Below are 19,388 nucleotides of genomic sequence, written 5' to 3' on the forward strand. Positions count from 1 at the left end.
GAACATGTAAAGGGAAAACATATTCCTGGTATACGCAAATATACCTGGCCAGTAAAGCTGATTCTGATACACTTGCGATTTGGGCAAATTTCACCTGATTTTGTGTCCAGATCCTCCGTAATCGGGTTAAATCGGGCTCAAATTGAATAGTATATGTGGGGCCATTAGTCATATGTGATGGAGTATACAATCATTGCACAAAAATTTATATCCATAAAAGCTGGACCGAGTTTTGAAATCCCGGTGTTAATGTGTAATCTAATTCCCACCAATCAGTATGTTAAGTTATCTTTATGTTCTAGAAAGTGTGTGTGTGTGTGTGTGTGTTTCTTTTGAATTAGATAGTGAGAGTTGTATTTAATACACAGATTAAAGCCAATTCTGTACATTTCAGATTTCCATTTTTTTCCCGTAATAACCGAAGAGACCGGAAGGGTACCTGGAATTTAGAGCTCATTAACTAAAATGTTTTTACTGAACGGGAACAGTACGTGCAGTTTAATACATAGTACTTCCAGTATTCAAAAACCTTAAGTTAAATATTGTGAAAGTGAGAAAGACTTCAAGCACTTTGGGGTGGGGGTGGAGGGATAAGTGACAAAAGTATACAGATGAAGAAAGTTGTCATGCATGAAAGATAAATGAATACACGCAGCCCTATCAGACCCTGAGGGACAAAGATTAGAGGACATTAGAATCCATTTACTGGGTTGTTCTCAAAGGAACAAGTAGCTACAAGAAGATAAGGAAAACACAACAGATGTCCTTCCTTGAGGACAATGATTTCTTTAGTAGTTTGAACTAGGGAATGCAGTCTTTAAGGAGAGGGGTTTTATCGTCTAAATTATGTCTGGTAGGTTGTCTCCTGGTAACTTCAAAGTTGCTGCAGGAAAGACCTATTAAGGCCCCCCCAGTGCGATTTGGGCCCTATACATTCAATTTCTGGGAAGCTGGTTGAGGAATCCGATGAAAACGGCCCAAATCGCATATGTTTAAACCTCTTATTCTGATTTAAATTTGCGGTTTCGTGCACAGGGGATCGTACTCTGAGATCGTCACTGCTGCACCAAGGATCCATATGATCCCGCAGCCAGCAAATGGATTGCGTACGACGCATGGTATGTAACAGGACTGCATATGATGTAACGTATGCGATCCTGCTACCAGGTGAGATGGCGGGGTATCTAATGCAAGGCATGGCATGCAATGCCTCGCCTACGCCTTTTAAGGTGACCATACACTGCTGCAATGTCTTTAAGCAGTAAATGTCCATCTGATCCCCCTTGAGCTGCTCGGGCCTGTTGTAGGTGCTGAGGAGAGCGATGTGATGACCAGTAAGATGCAAGCACAAAGTTTGCAGCTTTCTATTGGTCCTTTATAAGGTAGTGAATTTATAAACATTTTGCAAGTGCAATAAAAGGAGGAACACATAGGATAATTGTTTCATGAATACCCATTTCTCTACCGTCCAATGGGATACTGGGCTTCACTACTATGGGGATTGAGACCTCCGCAGGAGAGACAGGCACATAAAAGAACTTTCAGTGTGGGTGCACTGGCTCCTCCCCTCAATCTCCCTCCACTAGTCAGTTTTGAAAAATGTGCCTCAGGAGAGGCAGTGCTTCTGGATGCTCCAGAGTTTTTCTACATTTATTTTCAAAGTTTGTCATTTTGGGGCGCTGTGGTGACCACACAGCTGTCCTGCTTCGTGGGTGTCAGGGGAAGGGTCAGTCCCCAACCTCTTCAGGTGCAGAGCTGACCCTGCTACAGGACAATTCGGTCCTGCGTGGGACTTGTCACCGCACAGCATTGCGCTGTGGCGAGCAAGTCCCCTAGCCGCCGCACACCCCTGACAGGTCAGAAGACTTCAGTGGTGAGTACAGGCTGGGGGTCCCACAAGGGGTCCCCGCAGCCATTTCTGGTGCGGCAAGACGACGGCTAGTAATGGCGGCTCTCCAGCAGGGACTGCGTGAACACCGCGTCTGGTAACTGGCATAGGGGTGCTGCCGCTGGACCACCAGGGACACCCCTCAGGTTATAATGTATTATATATATATTTTACACCTTTATTATATGTCAGTATAAAAATATATAGAAGCGCCAGCTCCGTGTACAGGGGGCGGGGCTTCACTCAGAGCGGGACCAAGCTCTGCTGGGCGTGCGCTGTCACTTCCTGCTTCTTCACACGCTGCCAGACTCCATTACAGAGGGCTCCTCACTGGCGTGGTGGATCCGGGTACTTGCAGCACGGCAGAGACAGCAGGTTTTTTATAGCGATTTAGCGCTGCTGCGCTATCTGGCTTACTCAGACACTGTGTTTGTTCATATCACTGTGTTAGCGTTACCAGCTCACCCAAATCTGTGAGTTCAGGTTAAGGGTGCACTTGGCTCCCCAATTGCTCTGTTTTTTCCCCACTGATTAGTTACTTCTCACAGCATAAAACAAGCACATAGTCTGTTTTTCACATTCAGCTGTGTGGGGTGTGCACGTGTGTGACTGCGTGGGGGTTGTGTTGTACTGCAGACATTGTAGTACTGTCTCATCATGGTGAAAAAGTTCACTTGTATGGTGTGTAGCACCAAGTTTGTGCCAAAATCACAGTCCCAGGTTACTTGTGAGGCTTGTATGTCACCACAGCCCAGTAGTGCTGACACTCAGATCAGTGGGGTGCCCCCACAGCTTGTGGGGCCATCTCAGGCTGACGAGCAGGAGCCTGTTTGGGCCTCCAATATAAAGACCCTGTTGGATTCTGTGGCTTCACAGCTTTCCAATAACACTCAGCAAACGCAGAGGGTTCAGAGAGAATTGTCCATGTTAGCTGCCAGGGTGGATATTCTTCATACTCTTAGTGTACCTCCTCCCGCACAGCCTCAAAAGAGGCCGGCTACTGCGATGGCCCCTGATTCAGACGATGAGGATGAGGACATACTAGAGGAGGGTGAGGAGCAGGTTCTGCAGGAACCAGTCCCTGAGGCAGCAGTGCATGGGCCTGAACCGCTTATCAGGGCCATCAGGGATGTTTTAGATCTCCCCGTGGAGGCATCCGCAGAAGGAGATCCTTTCTTCATGACTCAGAGGAAACAGCCAGTGTACTTCCCTGAGCAGGCGGAGTTAGAAACTGTGTTCAGGGCTGCTTGGCAAAACCCTGATAAAAGGTTTACTATTTCAAAAAGGTTCACAAATGCCTATCCTTTTGAACCTTTGGGCAGGAAGAAGTGGGAGGAGCCACCGGTAGTGGACTCATCTGTCTCCCGCCTTTCTAAGAAGGTGTTGCTACCGGTCCCAGGTGTATCCACCCTTAAAGACGGGGCGGCCAGGAGGCTGGAAGCTACCCTCAAGTCCATATATACGGCTAGTGGGGCATCCCAACGCCCAGTTTTAGCCAGCTGCTGGATGGCTAAGGCCATTCATACCTGGTCATTCCAGATTCAAGAAGGGTTGTTGGGTGACATGACTGTGGCCCAGATAGGCGACAGCCTGAGGCACATTCAGGATACCGCTAAGATCCTGTGTGAGGCGCAAAAGGAATTGGGCGCAATAAACGCGCAAAATTCAGCCATGGCGGTTTCAGCCAGACGGGCTTTGTGGCTACGTCAGTGGTCTGCTGACGTAGACTCAAAGAAGAGTGTGGAGGGTATTCCCTTTACAGGAGAATGGCTTTTTGGGAGTGAATTAGACGGTTGGATTTCCAAGGCCACGGCAGGGAAATCTACCTTCCTCCCATCAGCTCCCACGGTGGCAAAGCGTACCTTCACAGGTACTTCCCAGCAGTCCTTTCGTGGGAACAGGTTTCGCCCCAAGGCCAGGGGCGCCTCTAATGCCAACAGAGGCACAAGAGGCAAGTTTAGGAAGCCCAACTCCTCCAACACCCAGGACCGTCCAAATGCCGCAGCGTCCTCTAAGCCTGCAGCATGACGGGGTTTTCCCGCCACGAGACTCTCTCGCGGTGGGAGCGCGATTGTTGCATTTCAGTCATGTGTGGGACGCCTCGGGTCTGGATTCCTGGGCCAGGGGTCTCATTTCACTAGGTTACAAACTGGAATTCGACAAGCCCCCTCCCAGAAGATACTTCAGGTCGGCTCTTCCAGCGTCACAGGAGGACCAGGTTCGCCTCCAGGGGGCCATTACCAGGCTGCTTCAGTCTCAGGTAATTGTACCAGTTCCAAGCACGGAGCGGGGCCAGGGATATTATTCCAACCTATTCCTGGTACCGAAGCCAGACGGCTCAGTAAGGCCCATCCTGAATTTAAAATCACTGAACCCCTTCCTGCGTGTGTTCAAGTTCAGGATGGAGTCCTTGCGCTCAGTGATCGCCAGCCTAGAGAGAGGGGAGTTCTTGGCCTCCATAGACGTCAAGGACGCCTATTTACACATCCCTATCTGGCCCCCACACCAAATCTATCTCAGATTTGCCTTGGGGAACGACCATTACCAATTCCGGGCCTTGCCTTTCGGCCTGTCGACTGCCCCGAGGGTTTTTACAAAGATAATGGCGGAAATTATGTCACTACTCAGACTCCAAAGGGTGAATGTCGTGCCATACCTGGACGACCTGCTAATAAAGGCAGGGTCGGCAGAGGCTTTGAGGAGTGCTCTCAATCTGTCCATACGAGTCCTAAGAGACCACGGGTGGATTCTGAACATGTCCAAATCATCGCTGGTTCCGACCCAGAGGATGGTTTTCTTGGGCATGATACTGGATACATCGGAACAAAGAGTCTTTCTGCCGATGGAAAAGGTCAGTGCACTTCAGCAGCTGGTCAGGGAGGTTCTAGAGTCTCCTCTGGTACAGATCCATCTTTGCCTCCGACTTCTAGGCAAGATGGTGGCTTCTTTCGAAGCAATACAATTTGGCCGTTTCCATTCCAGGATTTTTCAACTGGACATTCTGACAAAATGGTCCGGCTCCCCCCTGCAGATGCGCAGAAGGATTGGACTTGCACCAAAAACCAGGATCTCGCTACAGTGGTGGCTAGATTCATCCAATCTGTTAGCAGGCAGACGGTTCCAGATCCAGGACTGGACTCTGGTAACCACGGACGCCAGCCTGAGGGGCTGGGGGGCGGTGACACAGGGAGTCCGCCTCCAGGGTCGATGGACTCCACTGGAGTCAGGCCTGCACATCAACAAGCTGGAGTTGCGGGCGGTCTACTATGCCCTGTTACAGGCAGCTCCATTGTTACAGGGCAAGGCGATCCAGGTCCAGTCGGACAATGCTACCACTGTGGCCTATATAAACCGGCAGGGTGGTACCAAGAGCATGCCCTGCATGAGAGAAGCATCAAAGATTCTGTCTTGGGCGGAACGAAATGTCCAGGCCCTGTCTGCCATTTTCATCCCGGGGATCGACAATTGGGAGGCGGACTTCCTGAGTCGTCACGACCTTCACCCGGGAGAGTGGGGCCTTCACACTTAAGTGTTCGATGCCATAGTGGATCTGTGGGGGCTCCCTCAGATCGACCTGATGGCTTCACGACTGAACCACAAGGTAGCGATGTACTGTGCACGGACCAGAGACCCAGGGGCGATAGCGGTGGACGCTCTCACCTGGACCTGGGATTTCCAATTGGTGTACCTGTTCCCACCTCTCCCATTGTTGGCTCGGGTGCTAAAGCGGCTCCGGCATCAGGGGACGGAGGCCATTCTGGTGGCACCAGATTGGCCAAGAAGGGCCTGGTACGGGGACATTCAGGCCATGCTAGTGGAAGACCCGTGTCGTCTGCCCATGAGAAAAGATCTGCTCCTCCAGGGCCCCTTCGTCTTTCAGGACTTACAGCGGCTACGTTTAACGGCCTGGAGGTTGAGCGGCAGATCCTAGTCCACAAGGGTCTACATCCTTCTGTCGTCAATACAATGATCAAGGCCAGGAAACCGGTGACGGCTTCACACTATCACGTCATATGGCGAATATATATTGCCTGGTGTGAGGAGAATGACTTGCCTCCGGACAGCTTTCGTCTAAACAACCTGCTACGCTTCCTGCAGGCTGGTTTGGATAAGGGGCTCAGATTGGGTTCCTTAAAGGTCCAAATTTCCGCGCTGTCGGTGTTTTTCCAGAGAAGGATTGCGGCCTTGCCGGAAGTGCAAACCTTCTTACAGGGGGTTCTGAGGATTCAGCCCCCCTTTGTGCCTCCCACTGCACCATGGGATTTGGAAGTGGTTCTCACTTTCTTAAAATCTGCCCGGTTTGTTCCACTGGAGGAGTCTGAACTGCGACACCTCACTTGGAAGACTGTTGTTCTGCTGGCTCTGGCTTCGGCCAGGAGGGTATCCGAGCTCGGGGCTTTATCATGTCGGAGCCCTTACCTTGTGTTCCACAACGATAGGGCGGAGCTCAGGACCAGACCACAATTCCTTCCAAAGGTGGTGTCAGGGTTCCACCTAAACCAACCTATTGTGGTCCCTTCTAGCGCGGCACATCCGGATATACCTGAGTCCTTAGATGTGGTCCTAACCCTTAAAGGGTATGTCAAGCGCACAGCGAGGATCCGGAAGACGGACAGCCTTTTTGTGCTCTATGATGCGCAGAAGAAGGGGTTACCTGCTTCAACGCGTACCATTGCCAGGTGGATAAGATGTACTATCCAACAGGCCTATGCATCAGCTGGTTTATCGCTTCCTTTTTCAGTAAAGGCTCATTCAACCAGGTCTGTAGGTACCTCTTGGGCGGCTGCTCGAGGGGTGTCGGCAATGCAGCTCTGCAGGGCCGCAACTTGGTCAGGGCAACACACATTTGTGAAGTTCTACAAGTTTGACACCCTGGCCAGGGAGGATTCCCAGTTCGGGAATGCGGTTCTACAGCAGAATCCGCACGTTCCCACCCGTTCTGGTAGCTTTGGGACCTCCCCATAGTAGTGAAGCCCAGTATCCCATTGGACGGTAGAGAAAATAGGATTTTGGGTACCTACCGGTAAATCCTTTTCTCGTAGTCCATATGGGATACTGGGAGCCCACCTCGGTGCGGCTTTTCTGCTGTCAGATACTATTTCATTGTTAGGCTTATTGCCTTGTTTTCTATAGGATAGATATGTCTATAGACTTGTTTTCTAGTTACAGGTGTCCTCTTAAGTTGTTAGGATTCACCTCTTTTATATGTTGTTGTTCGGTTGGGTGTGCTGGATGAATCTCACCACAATACATTATCACATACTCCTCACATGCTCTCCTTCGGCACAGTTTTTGCATTAACTGACTAGTGGAGGGAGATTGAGGGGAGGAGCCAGTGCACCCACACTGAAAGTTCTTTTATGTGCCTGTCTCTCCTGCGGAGGTCTCAATCCCCATAGTAGTGAAGCCCAGTATCCCATATGGACAACGAGAAAAGGATTTACCGGTAGGTACCCAAAATCCTATTTTTTCACCAAAAACCAAATCCGACCTGTGTAATTTGAATATGATTAATTGCCATGTCTTTCCTCTGCGTGCTTTCCATATGCTTTTAGTGTGAACCAGTTCACACAGCAAGTTACCAAGGTCAGTGTCGGGTTCAACCCTGGTAGGCACCTGGGTCTGTTTCATAATGATCAGAAGCTTTTCCAAATAACCCTTGACCTGGGTTCCCCCAGTCAGTCCAGAGGTCATGGGTTCATTTCCCAAAATGTCCCTGACACACTGTGGAGTTTGGATACTCTCCCTGAACTTGTGGGTTTGGTCCAGGTACTCAAGATTCCTCCCATGGTCCAGGTACTCAAGATTCCTCCCACAATCCAAGAGTATATACTGGTAGGTTAATTGGCTCCTGGCAAAATTAACCCCATAGTGTACGCACATACATGGCCAAACTGGATTGGTTGAGTGTTTATTACCTGTCCGCCATCCATGTTTCTGTACATTTGATGGAAAAAGTATAAGATGAGTAAACATGTCAGTGGAACAATACAGATTAACTGGTAATGATGTTTTAAATTATGAAATGGTTATCTGAACCGTAACTAAGGGAAGTTATTGCATACCTTCCTGCTTTCCGCGACATTCCTTATCCTGCCTGGTGATGGCAGTGTCCCGCAGTGAGGGGGAGTTGGGAGGCCCCCGTCACCAATGAATATACGCTGTCTGCATGCGCACAGTGTCTATTCATGCCCCCACAGTGGTGAAAATGGGGTTTGGCCTCGCAGGAGCATTGCGAGTATAGGCCACAACCCCAAAATTTTGCACGCGGGTGTCCTTCCTCAAAGTTGGGAGGTATGGTTATTGTAGTAAGGGCACTGCATTTTCATGTTTCAAACATTGTGAACGGTTACAGAGTACAGTGTTGAAGTCATGAAACAGTTTTTTGTTTTGATACATAGTAAAACAAATGGGGAAAAAAAAATAGTCTTCAAAGTCTCCTATCCCTTCTCACCATGACATTTACAGCATAGATACTTCTGGATGTTTTAGAGGCAATTTGATTAGTCACAAAGTTCCAATCTAATGTTTGTTATCAGGGAAGGGAAGCCAGTCGTTTTTTGCTTGTACTTTATAGAAGTGCGATTAAAAATTAGCTTGGATTTTCTCCAATAATTACCTGAAATGTATGCAGCTGCACACTGGAACCTCTTAATTGAATCCCTTAAATACTTATTGAATACAATTGCGATTAAAAGTTTCTTTTTAAAAACGGTCATACGTTTCACTTAATCAGTATTGGACAAGAACACAAATTATGTTCTATATTGCATTAATGCATTATAATTGTCTGTAAGGATTATGTTATGAACTGTTTAGCGACCCCCAAATATGCTTCAATACAGCCACAGAAATTTTCCAAGCACTCATAATCTTGGGAATAACCACATGGTTGAAGATCCTTCCTTCTTTGACCCCAGGCGTCTCGAATGAGCAGTCCAATATAAGATGGCCTCTGAAGCCGAAGTGATTGATACCTTAAGCCTAATGAGAGATTGCAAACCCTAAAGCTGCTACAATAATGTATGCAATATTTAATAACTGGTTATAGAAACTATGTAAACTTTTTTTGAAGCTTAACAAACTTTGGGGCAGATGTATTAAGCCTTAACAAGAGATAAATTCAAGTGTGATAAGGAGAGATAAACATCCAGCCAATCAACTGACTTTTTTCAAACACATCCTGTAACTTGGCAGGTGATTGGCTGGACGTTTATCTCTCCTTATCACACTTGCATTTATCTCTTGTTAAGGCTTAATACATCTGCCCCCCCAGTAACTTGTCAAAACCGTTCGTTGCCATGTTCTGCACATGCACAAATACTTGCATGCGCACGCAGAGCCCCCACCATCAGAACCGGCCCAAATTCCGCACTTTCCGAGTCTTAATGAATCATGCTGTGTGTATATAATAGTATGCCCTATTTAAACTTACAGTACTGTTGAGACCTATAACCACCCCAGTTGTTGTGGATTATAAAGTGACTAGTGCCAGCCCAACAGAAGAATATATACGTGCACAGACAGATTAAAAGGGAAATCAATGTTCTAGAGAATGGTTGCTATAAACAAAGGTGTGTGTTCAGCAATCTCTGGAGTGCTGATGCATTGTGTTGTGCTATGCTATTTTCATATGTTGCCTTGAGGATTTACCTGCTCAATTTTTTGCATGTCAAATGTATGTGTATATATACATATGTCTATATGTCCAGTTTATCAAATAAACACTTTTGCTCCCCAGGTTGACCCCCTTTTTTGTGGGTCCAGCAAAACAAATAGTTACAAAATATACTGGGAGGGCTTTTTACTTGCGTTAATTGAATTGTTAAAGTTCATGTGAAATCTCTTTAGACCTTCAAAAGGACTTGGGGATGTTATCGAGATATAGATATATATATATAATATATTCACATCCCCAAGTCCTTTTAAAGGTGTGAAGAGATTTAACATGAACTTTAAGGGCAGTATTCAATGAGGATAATTCGCCCTGTTTCACGGCGAATTTGTGCTATTTTCGCGTTGGAGGTGATTTTTTGGGGGGTCAGAAAGGGAATCGCCCTATTCAACGTGCACTTCTTGCCGTCTTTCTAAGTGATTTTCGCTGTGTGTCGCCGTGTAGCAAATCGCCATCTTTTCATGGTGAAGTGGAAAGTGAACTTTTAAAATAAAGTTGTTGTTGTTGTTTTACATTTGGTGTCAAATAATCAGGAATTTTATTTTGTGAAGGGGCATGCTATTTTTATCCATGTGCTTATAGCACATGAATATATATTTAATTTAAAAAAAATATATTTTTCTTACACAGAGCAGGGGGCAGGGAGCCGAGAGCCGCTCATTAGATATTCATATATTCACTGCACCCGATCATTACATATGCACGATCGGGTGCAGTGAATAGCTGGTCCCCTGCTGGCTCTCCCAGGGGGCAGCCTGTGCTGCCTGGCTCCCGGGGAGCCCACCTCCCCCCCACATACATTCTGGGGCAGGCAGGGAGACTTCCATCTCCCTGCCTGCCACCGTCCTCAGGCTCCGCAGGGGTTCACACTCGCCGTCAGGGGCAGCGAGCCCCTGCGACATTGAATAGGTGGGACAGCGAGGCTCCTGAACACGACGGGCAGTGGCGACTGTGCAGCGAATCCTAAACAGGATTCGCTGCACGCCGTGAATATTCTCATTGAATACGGCCCTAACAATTTATATACTTTTCGTATACTATTAACCATCCACTATACTTGCATTACATGAACTTTAAGGTTCCATTTTAGCTAAAACCCATGTTCTCATGTTCTGTTTTTCAGGTCAGTATGGGAACAAGTTGAACAATTATATCAGGCATTATGAAGGGTTGTCATACGACACAGACTCCTTACACCAAAAACACCAACGTGCCAAGAGAGCAGTATCTCATGAGGAGCAATTTGTACACTTGGATTTTCATGCTCATGGAAGGTAAGAGTCCAGCTTTCTGTTGTAGCGCATAAATCTTTCTTTAACTTAGTCATATGATTTCTATCTTACCTCAACCCCAAATGCCCAAAAAGATAAATCTGCAATAGAATGTGCCTGTAAAGAGCAAATAATTTGATGTCTTCTATAAAATTCATGTTTGATTTGTACATTTTTTTTTTTTTTTTTTTAAACACAGAAGCCTATTTTATAAGTGCCTTGTAATGCAAGTGTGGTCTGTGCATTTGTCAGTCATCTATTCTTTCCGTTTTCGTGTTGCTATTTTCTACAATGTACTACACTTACAGTAACTTGCTTTTTCAAGAGCATCAAAGTCCCTTCTGCTTTATTTCCTATTATTCTGTTGTTGAAAAGTTCTCTTCTGCTTCTAATCTATATTCAAGCACTAAAGTCATAGAATTGGGTCAACCGACCTAGTTGTCCAAGGTCTACTTTTTCATACTTGAATCATTTTTTATTATAAAGGCACAACAAAGTGTTCCCAGCACCATACAATGTAAACCTAGGATCGCTAGATTATTTTCCCTGCCACAAACCACCCCTTGTCCCCACCTGTGTGTGTGTGTGTGTGTGTGTGTGTATATGTATAATTCAATCATACATTATAAGCTTGCGAGTAGGGACCTCCTACCTCTGTTGGTTTGTTACTACCCAGTTTTTTATTACTGTTTCCATTTGTAAAGTGCAATGGAATATGCTGCGCTATGTAACTGTAAATGTATGTATAATTCAATCATACATTACTTAATTGTATTGCAGATTTGGAGTATTACTTGTTTGGAAAAAATAATAATAATAATGATGATAATAAATATAAAATATGGAGAAAAAGGCTCAAATCCTAATAATGATGCCATTAATTTATTACTTGTTAAATGGCATTTCCTTCATTCTTTTTTTTTTTTTTTTTTTTTTTTTTTTTTAATATATACAGTTTTCCCTTGTCTGTGTAGTGTCTCTCCTTCATGTGTTTGGAGCGCTCAGACAATTCAGTCACCACTATGTCACAGATAAGCAATGTGTTATCTGTGCTGTAACCTATCACTCCTCATTTCCTACTTTCCCAACATAAAGTGACCCTTGCCTTCTCTTCAGGCAGTATCAGCCCAAACAGACTGGAAGAACATGTGACGTTTCTAACCTGCCCTATAACTCAAAGCTTCCTGCTTGTCACAAAGTACATTAAACAACTTCATCAAGTTACTTACTGTAGGAGTGTTATCAGTGTCGAACATATGTCAGTCACAATTGATGGAGATACTGTCTCTAAAGGGGTGTACACACGGAGCGACTTTTGCTAGTGAGCGACTTTAACTAAGCAAATTTGACTAATTGATTTGACTAGATACAACAGCGATTTTGAGTAAGCGATTTGACTAAATGCACCAGCGATTTTGACTAAGTGATTTTGTCTATGGGCAATTTTGACTATACTAGAATTAACATACTTGCTTGGCATTCATTGCAGATCGCCTAGTAAATATATCTCCCTCAGCAGTGAATAGCAGCGATTTTGACTAGACAGCCAGCGATGTAGTCAAAATATTATTGCCTGACAACTCTTTTTTTACTAAGCGATATTATAGGGAGATTTGTCTAACCTTGACAGAGATCTTTACTAACCTTCTAAGCAATTTTGACTATGTAGTCAAAATCACTTGGAAGGATCGCTCCGTATGTACACCCCTTTAGAGAAGAGGGGATTTTTTTCTATTAGATAAAATATATAAATGACTTTACATAGTGGTTTCAACGGAGTAATTAGCACTGGGAGATTTTAGAAATACATTTAGGAAAGTTCCAATCCTCACATTGTATTAGTGAGTGCTTTAACAAAATCCCTGCATACAGATACTAAGGAATGTGACTATGTTTTGATAATATGATTTGTAGAGTATACCCTTCCCAGAGAACTAAAAAGTGTGTTTTATGTGGAAATGGTGACCATGGGTGCAGCCGTTATAACTGTGACCTGATCATGCCCCCATTCAGTGGCGTAACTACAGCACCGCAGCCCCCGCGGTCGCGGGGAGGCGCTGGGTAAGTGCAGGCGCCGGGTGGCTGCGGTGCTATTATAATGCCCCATCCCCCGCAGCTTTACCTATGTTCGCTGCGGTGGTCCCGACTCCCCTGGCTTCGTTCTGATGCTATTTCGACGGGCTATCCTAAAATGTCTGCCCCCATATAGCAAACTGTTCTATGAAACTGTCTGCTGTATGGGGGTGGCCATTTTGTGATGGTCCGTGTTTAGCATTTGAATGAAGCCAGGAGGGGAGCCGGGACCAGCGCAGCAAATACAGGTAAATATGCAGGGGATGGGGGGGGGGGCGTACTATCGGCGGGGGGGGGCACCCAAATTATAGTTACACCGCTGCCCCCATTGTACAGTAGCCTCTCCACCTCCCATTTTACGATTAGCAAATGTTGGGAGGTTTTGTAGAGTAATAATTTGAAAACTTTAGAATAAACGTGAGCACTGCCGCATTAGGGTTGTGAACATAGACAATCTGCATATGCATCATAATCACAAATGTACAGGTTTATGGTGGAAGCAGAATACCTGCTTGTGGAAGGGGCTTGAGATCTCTCCTACTACATGGGCTTGCATAATCTAAATAGACTACTTGGCCTGTGTGTGAAAGTTGAAGATTTTTTGCCCTAGAGAAATCATTATCTTTGAGCTAGAATCTCATCTCTACATACAGCCCAGGGGAGATGAAAGACTGAAGGTGATACTTTCATAAGCTTTTTTGTATTTGACAAGAATCTAAAAGCATTTTAGAGGGATATTGCCTCTACTTTTTTCCCCCATGATATAAAATGTTCATTGCTATTGTATTATAACTGGTTTTATGTTTTACAATTACTGCTTGAGTCCGTAAATGTATTGGTAGAAAACACAACCTCTGCTTATTGCAATGTGCTTGTTCAGAAACTACAGACTTTTTAACACCTTTTTCCCCGCACCTATGTAGGCTGCAACAAAAATTGTGTCTGCTGCGGCTAATCTGACCAGAGAAACCATTGACTAGCTGCAATTATAGACGTCCAGCAAGGGGATACGCCCAATAGTGCGCAATATTCACATGTTACACAATAGTGCCCTTAATTCATTGTATACTACACAATATTGCCACACCGTAGGGCCCCTTCATAGTATGTCATTCACTAGTGCCCTTTTTTCACATTGCACCACACAGTAATGCCTAAACTTACAAGTGAACACACACCTAGTGCCCCTTATTTACATTATTCCAAAGTACTACCTACTCTGTAGAAAAATACATCCTTTTATGATAATTGCTTTGCAAACACTGTAGCACAGATTGTAAGAGCTATTTCACATGCTGCGGCTGACGCTGTGCGGCAAAACTAGGCACGGCCAAAAGCGGCGCAGTATATATAACACAATGGATAGCTACTGTGTCCTTTAACATAGGCCGGTCGCGGGGTAGCAGCCAGATCTAACCACTGGAAAGCATGGCTTCTGGGCGCAGCTTCTTTACATTAAAACCTATTGTGAACACCACCCATCTTCTGTTTTACAGGCTTTGCTAGAATAACTTTTCGGCTTTTTTTTGTTTTTCATAACCCCCTATCCTTTTTATACTGGCTACAAATTTATATATCTCCATGGGACTTATCATGATAGAAATTGCTCAAAGTAACCAAACTGCTTCTGTCACATATCTAGCACAATTTGAGTAAAGCCCAATGCACACTAGACAAGAATGTAAAAGATATCGCTTAGAAGGGCCCTTCTGAGCGATATCTTACTTTTTTTGCCGTCTGTTGTATACAATCCATATCATTAATCACCCCAACTATCTGTTGAACATGCAGGTCAATTTGGCTATATAGCCAATGACCCACATGTTTAAGGGGTGCCGGTGACATCAATGAACAATATAGTTAACCGATATTGTTCAGTGTGTACACTTACTGTAAGTTGCCCGGGAGTTTAGTGGGAAGCACTGTCAATATAGCTCATAATGCATGGCTAGTGTTTATGGGGCATTAGTTCATGTGGGTAACGTCTCCTCCTCTTCTGTGCCAATGGCGGGAGATCATTCTGCGAAATGATATATTTCTTTGCACATATCATGGTCATTATGGTCAGGCTACACCATGCGTTCACGCATTTCTGCTCATCGCCCCCAGGGATATCGAGCTGAAATGCTTTTGAAAAAAAATTGAATACCGCTGTTAATGTTGGCAAATGTATCTTTTTGCTATATGTATGTTCCAATTTTGTATAAACCTTTCTTTAATTCCAAATTATTTTTTTTCTACCACTGCATTGCTTCTTGTTTACGCCAAAAGCGCAGTGCCACCTAGTGGTTTCTTCAATTTTTGGAAGATGCTTCCATTTTGGTATCAATCCAAACCTTAAGCCTTAGAGAACTGAGATTTTTTTTGTTGTCAATTCAGTAAACACCCCCCCCCCCCTCGCGTCCATACCCCTCACACGTGTTCGGTTTTCAAGTAACCTTCAGCTAGAAATGTAAAACTCCAAACTCCATATATTATTTGAAGCCTATGAACACATAGGGCATGATTCTGGTTGGCTCGATAAACTACGAAGATCGTAGATTGCCAGATAGGCCGCCCTGCTGAAAGTCTGCCGCTATTGCAGAATAAATCATTCGATGGTCGGTAATATCTGACCACATCTGATCTTACTTTTTTTTATTTGCGTGTGCCTGGCTGAAGATGGGATGGGTGGCTGACTTCCTGTAATGTCAGCCGCCTGCCCACGTACCCATGTGAATGCCCAGTGTTTTCATGGGGATGCCCATAAAATGATGGGCAATCCCCATCCATGCTGCTGACCACCCCTGGCCCTCCCTCCCTCGCTGTTAATGGCCAGGCGAGTGTGTAAGAAATTCACATGCGCAAACGCTGACCATCAGGACAGGTGCCCAATTTGGATCTCTGGGTGTGATCCAGAATTGCCCCAACAGTGTAGTAAGCCACATGTGTAATCAAAGGTTTTTTTGTAATGGTTTTGTGTGACAGACTGTATTGGATAAAAGTCCCTGTTAATAATTCTCTAATCCCAGAAGCTGAGGATCCATCACGAGATGCCTGATAGGATTAAGTCAATCAGCAGAGCTATGCTTTCCCTCTTCTGCAATAAAGCCTGTAATTGGCTAGACTGCTGATACCAGTGTTTTTCCTCACCCTACACATGATGCACCAAACTGATCTCACAAATTTTCCATCACAGTGAACCTGATAAATTGCTCAAAAAAAATAATATCCCTTCCCATAATTTTTTTATTTTTATATGTACTTGTATTTTTGTGGTGTTTTTCTGTGCAGGTTCTGTATGTTGAATCACATGCTGTATACCGTAATTAGGGTTGAGTTCTTGGTTTTGAACTACAGATGGGTCCGGAATGTGTCCAGCATGTTCTAGCTTGGGGCAATCACAGCTTGTTCAATGCTTACATGAGTCTCTCTGCGGCTGGCCCAGGTAGCGGGTGCCGGACGGGTTCCCGACAGTCGGGATCCCGACAATAATTTACCCGACGTCGGGATCCCGACAATAATTTACCCGACGTCGGGATCCCGACTGTCAAAACGCTGACAGCCGGGTGCCCGACGGCCACCTGCTATTTTCCCTCGTGGGGGTCAACGACCCCCATAGAGGGAGAATAGAATAGGTGGCTCGCGTAGCGAGCCCGCAAGGGGCTTTTTTGCACTCGCCATGCTGTCTGACTCTGGCCAGTCGGGATAATGACTGTCGGGATCCCGACTGTCGGAGTCCCATACCACACCCCAGGTAGCTGTACTTGTTGTTTACAGTGGTAATATCTGACCACATCTGTACGGTAGTAAGATGGACTGGTACAGTGATTACAACCAGTCAGACGTGGCTAAGAACTGTTCACTCACATTTTAAACGTACACTAAAAGTTTACTTTTTTATTAAACTTATCAGCATTTTCTACCCCCAGCAGTTTACCCTGTCACCTTAGAATGTTCGCTTTTAAAGATCAAGGCTCGCATTACCTATTGGGCCTTATTCTAGTTCACTCTTATAACCCTTTTACTCCAAAATCCCTGGTAGGACCTTGGTCTTTGAACACGGGAGTTTCCAGGGTTGGACCCAGCTTCCTACCCCATATACACAGCACTGTGACCCAGGTCGGACCTAGGTCTGCACCGTTTAAACAGAACCTGGTCATCCCTTCTTTTCCCTATGGATGACATTAAAAATGTCCATTTTAGGACGGATAAACTGCCACCCAACCTTCCTTCAATGATTTAAAATAAAAATTAAGACATCACTTGTTAGCATTGAAAAATGTTGGTTTGTTTATTTTGTAAAATATTTTTCAAGAAGTTTTATTCAGTGCTCACGCACACATAGCGGTATAAAAGTGCAGCATCACCCATGTGCTCTCCCCAGCCCCTTCCCCTGCAGCAGCAGACAGCATCTCCCATGTGTTCCCCCTCCCCCCCCCAAAAAGTAAATAAAATAACATAAATGGTACTGCATCCATTTATCCAATTATGATTTCTATGTGCACTGCCCGTATCCTTCCTGGCTGCTGTCTTTTGCCACTGCAGCGCACTGTGGAAAGGCATTAAGCACTTCTAGTATCCTTTCAGCACTACCCGGATGTCCCAACCTGGGTTGGGACCCTTTACACCGCCCACGACCCAGGTCCAACCAGTGTTCAACCCTGGTCAGGACCTGGGTAGGAGACCAGTGTTACTGGACCTGGGTAGGCCCCTTTTACACCAACGCTGAACTGGGTCTAACCTGGGTTTTACCTTAGTGTAAAAGGGGTATATGAGGCAAATTCCTTATCAGATGGACAAAACCACGTGCACTGCAGGGGGGCAGATGTAACATGTGCAGATAGAATTAGATTTGGGTGAGTTATTTTGTTTCTGTGCAGTAAAAATACTGACTTTATTTTTACACTGCAATATAGATCTCACTTTGAAGAGAAACCTCACCCAAATGTAACTCTCTCTGCACATGTTATCAGCCCCACCTGCAGTGCACATGGTTTTGTCCATTTGAGAAGGAATTTGCCTCTAAGAGTGAACTAGAATAAGGCCCATTGTTCTCTTGCTATACTATCCATGTTGGCTTTGCTCTGCTCTCTTTCTCCCTAGTCTCCTTTTTAGTGACATTTTTACTCCTGCTCTCTATGTGCACTGGTATTGGTGCACCTAGAGTCCCCTCACTGGTTGTCGACCCGGCTTATACCCCTTTTACACCAAAATCCCTGGTCGGACCCTGGTCTTTGAACATGGGAGTTTCCAGGGTTGGACCCAGCTTCATAGCCCATTTACACAGCACTGTGACCCAGGTCTGTGCCGTTTACACTGAACCTGGGTCAGCACTGCTTTTCCCTATGGATGACATTAAAAATGTCCATTTAGGATAAACTGCCATCCAACTTTCCCTCAATGATTTAAAATAAAAGGTACTTGTTTCCTATCTGGGCGCCCAGGTTTTCTACGTACGGCACCGTAATGAAATCGGATCGCATCGGATTCGGTACTCGATGATGTACGATGGCATACGATGCTATCCGATCCGATCCGATTTCATTTTAAATCGGATCGCATCGCATGCGGTGACGCGATCAACCAGATTTTTACATTGGAATCAATGTTAAATGGTCCCTGAGACCCGATTTTACATTGATTTCAATGTAATAACCCCGCAAACCCACGATTTGTATAGGAAACCCCCCCTGATGGTTTAAAATGCGCCTCCATTGTTAACGCCACCCCAGTATTGATGTCAACCCGAAGCGTGGCGAGTGCAGCGGTACGCGTCCTCCGACTTTTTCATACCCCCACTATCCACGTCGGCGTGGAGTTGAGAATAGAAAGTGTGGCGAGCGCGAGCGAGCCACCGAGCCCGAAGCGTGGCGAGCGCAGCGAGCCCTGCGAGGGGACGCGGATACCTGTGAAGCCCGCGAGGGGACACGGATACCTGTGAAGTATCCGCGTCCCCTCGCGGGGCACGCTGCGCTCGCCACGCTTCGGGCTCGGTGGCTCGCTGCGCTCGCCACACTTTCTATTCTCAACTCCACGCCGACGTGGATAGTGGGGGTATGAAAAAGTCGGAGGATGCGTACCGCCGCCCCTCGCGGGGCTCACTGCGCTCGCCACGCTTCGGGTTGACGTCAATACTGTGTTTCTGTGCAGATGTGACAAGGGGAGGGCTTTGAAGGGTAAATAAATACAGTAGTGTTACAGATGGGCCATCCTATGGGCCAACCATAAAAGCGGGCACGAAATCGGATCGCATCGCATCGTTCAATATCGTGTATGTGCATTTGTGGTATCCGATGCGATGCGATCCGATTTTTATACTGAGAATAGCATGGTGCACAATTAACGTAGCGGGCGCCCAGATAGGAAACAAGTACCAAATAAAAATTAAAAGACGTGACAAGTTAGCATTGAAAAATGTTGGTTTGTTTATTTAGTAAAATATTTTTAAAAAAGTTTTATTCATTGCTCAAGCATACATAGTGGTATAAAAGTGCAGCAT

The 19,388-nt window shown here is 45.6% G+C and overlaps 1 protein-coding gene across 1 annotated transcript in view; it reads left to right on the forward strand.

The window, feature by feature from the left end:
• Window positions 1–19,388, forward strand: part of ADAM10 (ADAM metallopeptidase domain 10) — a 147,439-nt gene that overhangs the window by 49,118 nt on the left and 78,933 nt on the right. The window contains exon 2 of the mRNA XM_083183818.1: window positions 10,687–10,837. Within this exon, the coding sequence (XP_083039944.1) occupies window positions 10,687–10,837 (151 nt within the window). The remainder of the gene's footprint in view (window positions 1–10,686; window positions 10,838–19,388) is intronic.

Source organism: Crinia signifera, chromosome 4, assembly GCF_055691185.1.
Source record: "Crinia signifera chromosome 4, ASM5569118v1, whole genome shotgun sequence".
Taxonomy (NCBI): Eukaryota; Metazoa; Chordata; class Amphibia; order Anura; family Myobatrachidae; genus Crinia; species Crinia signifera.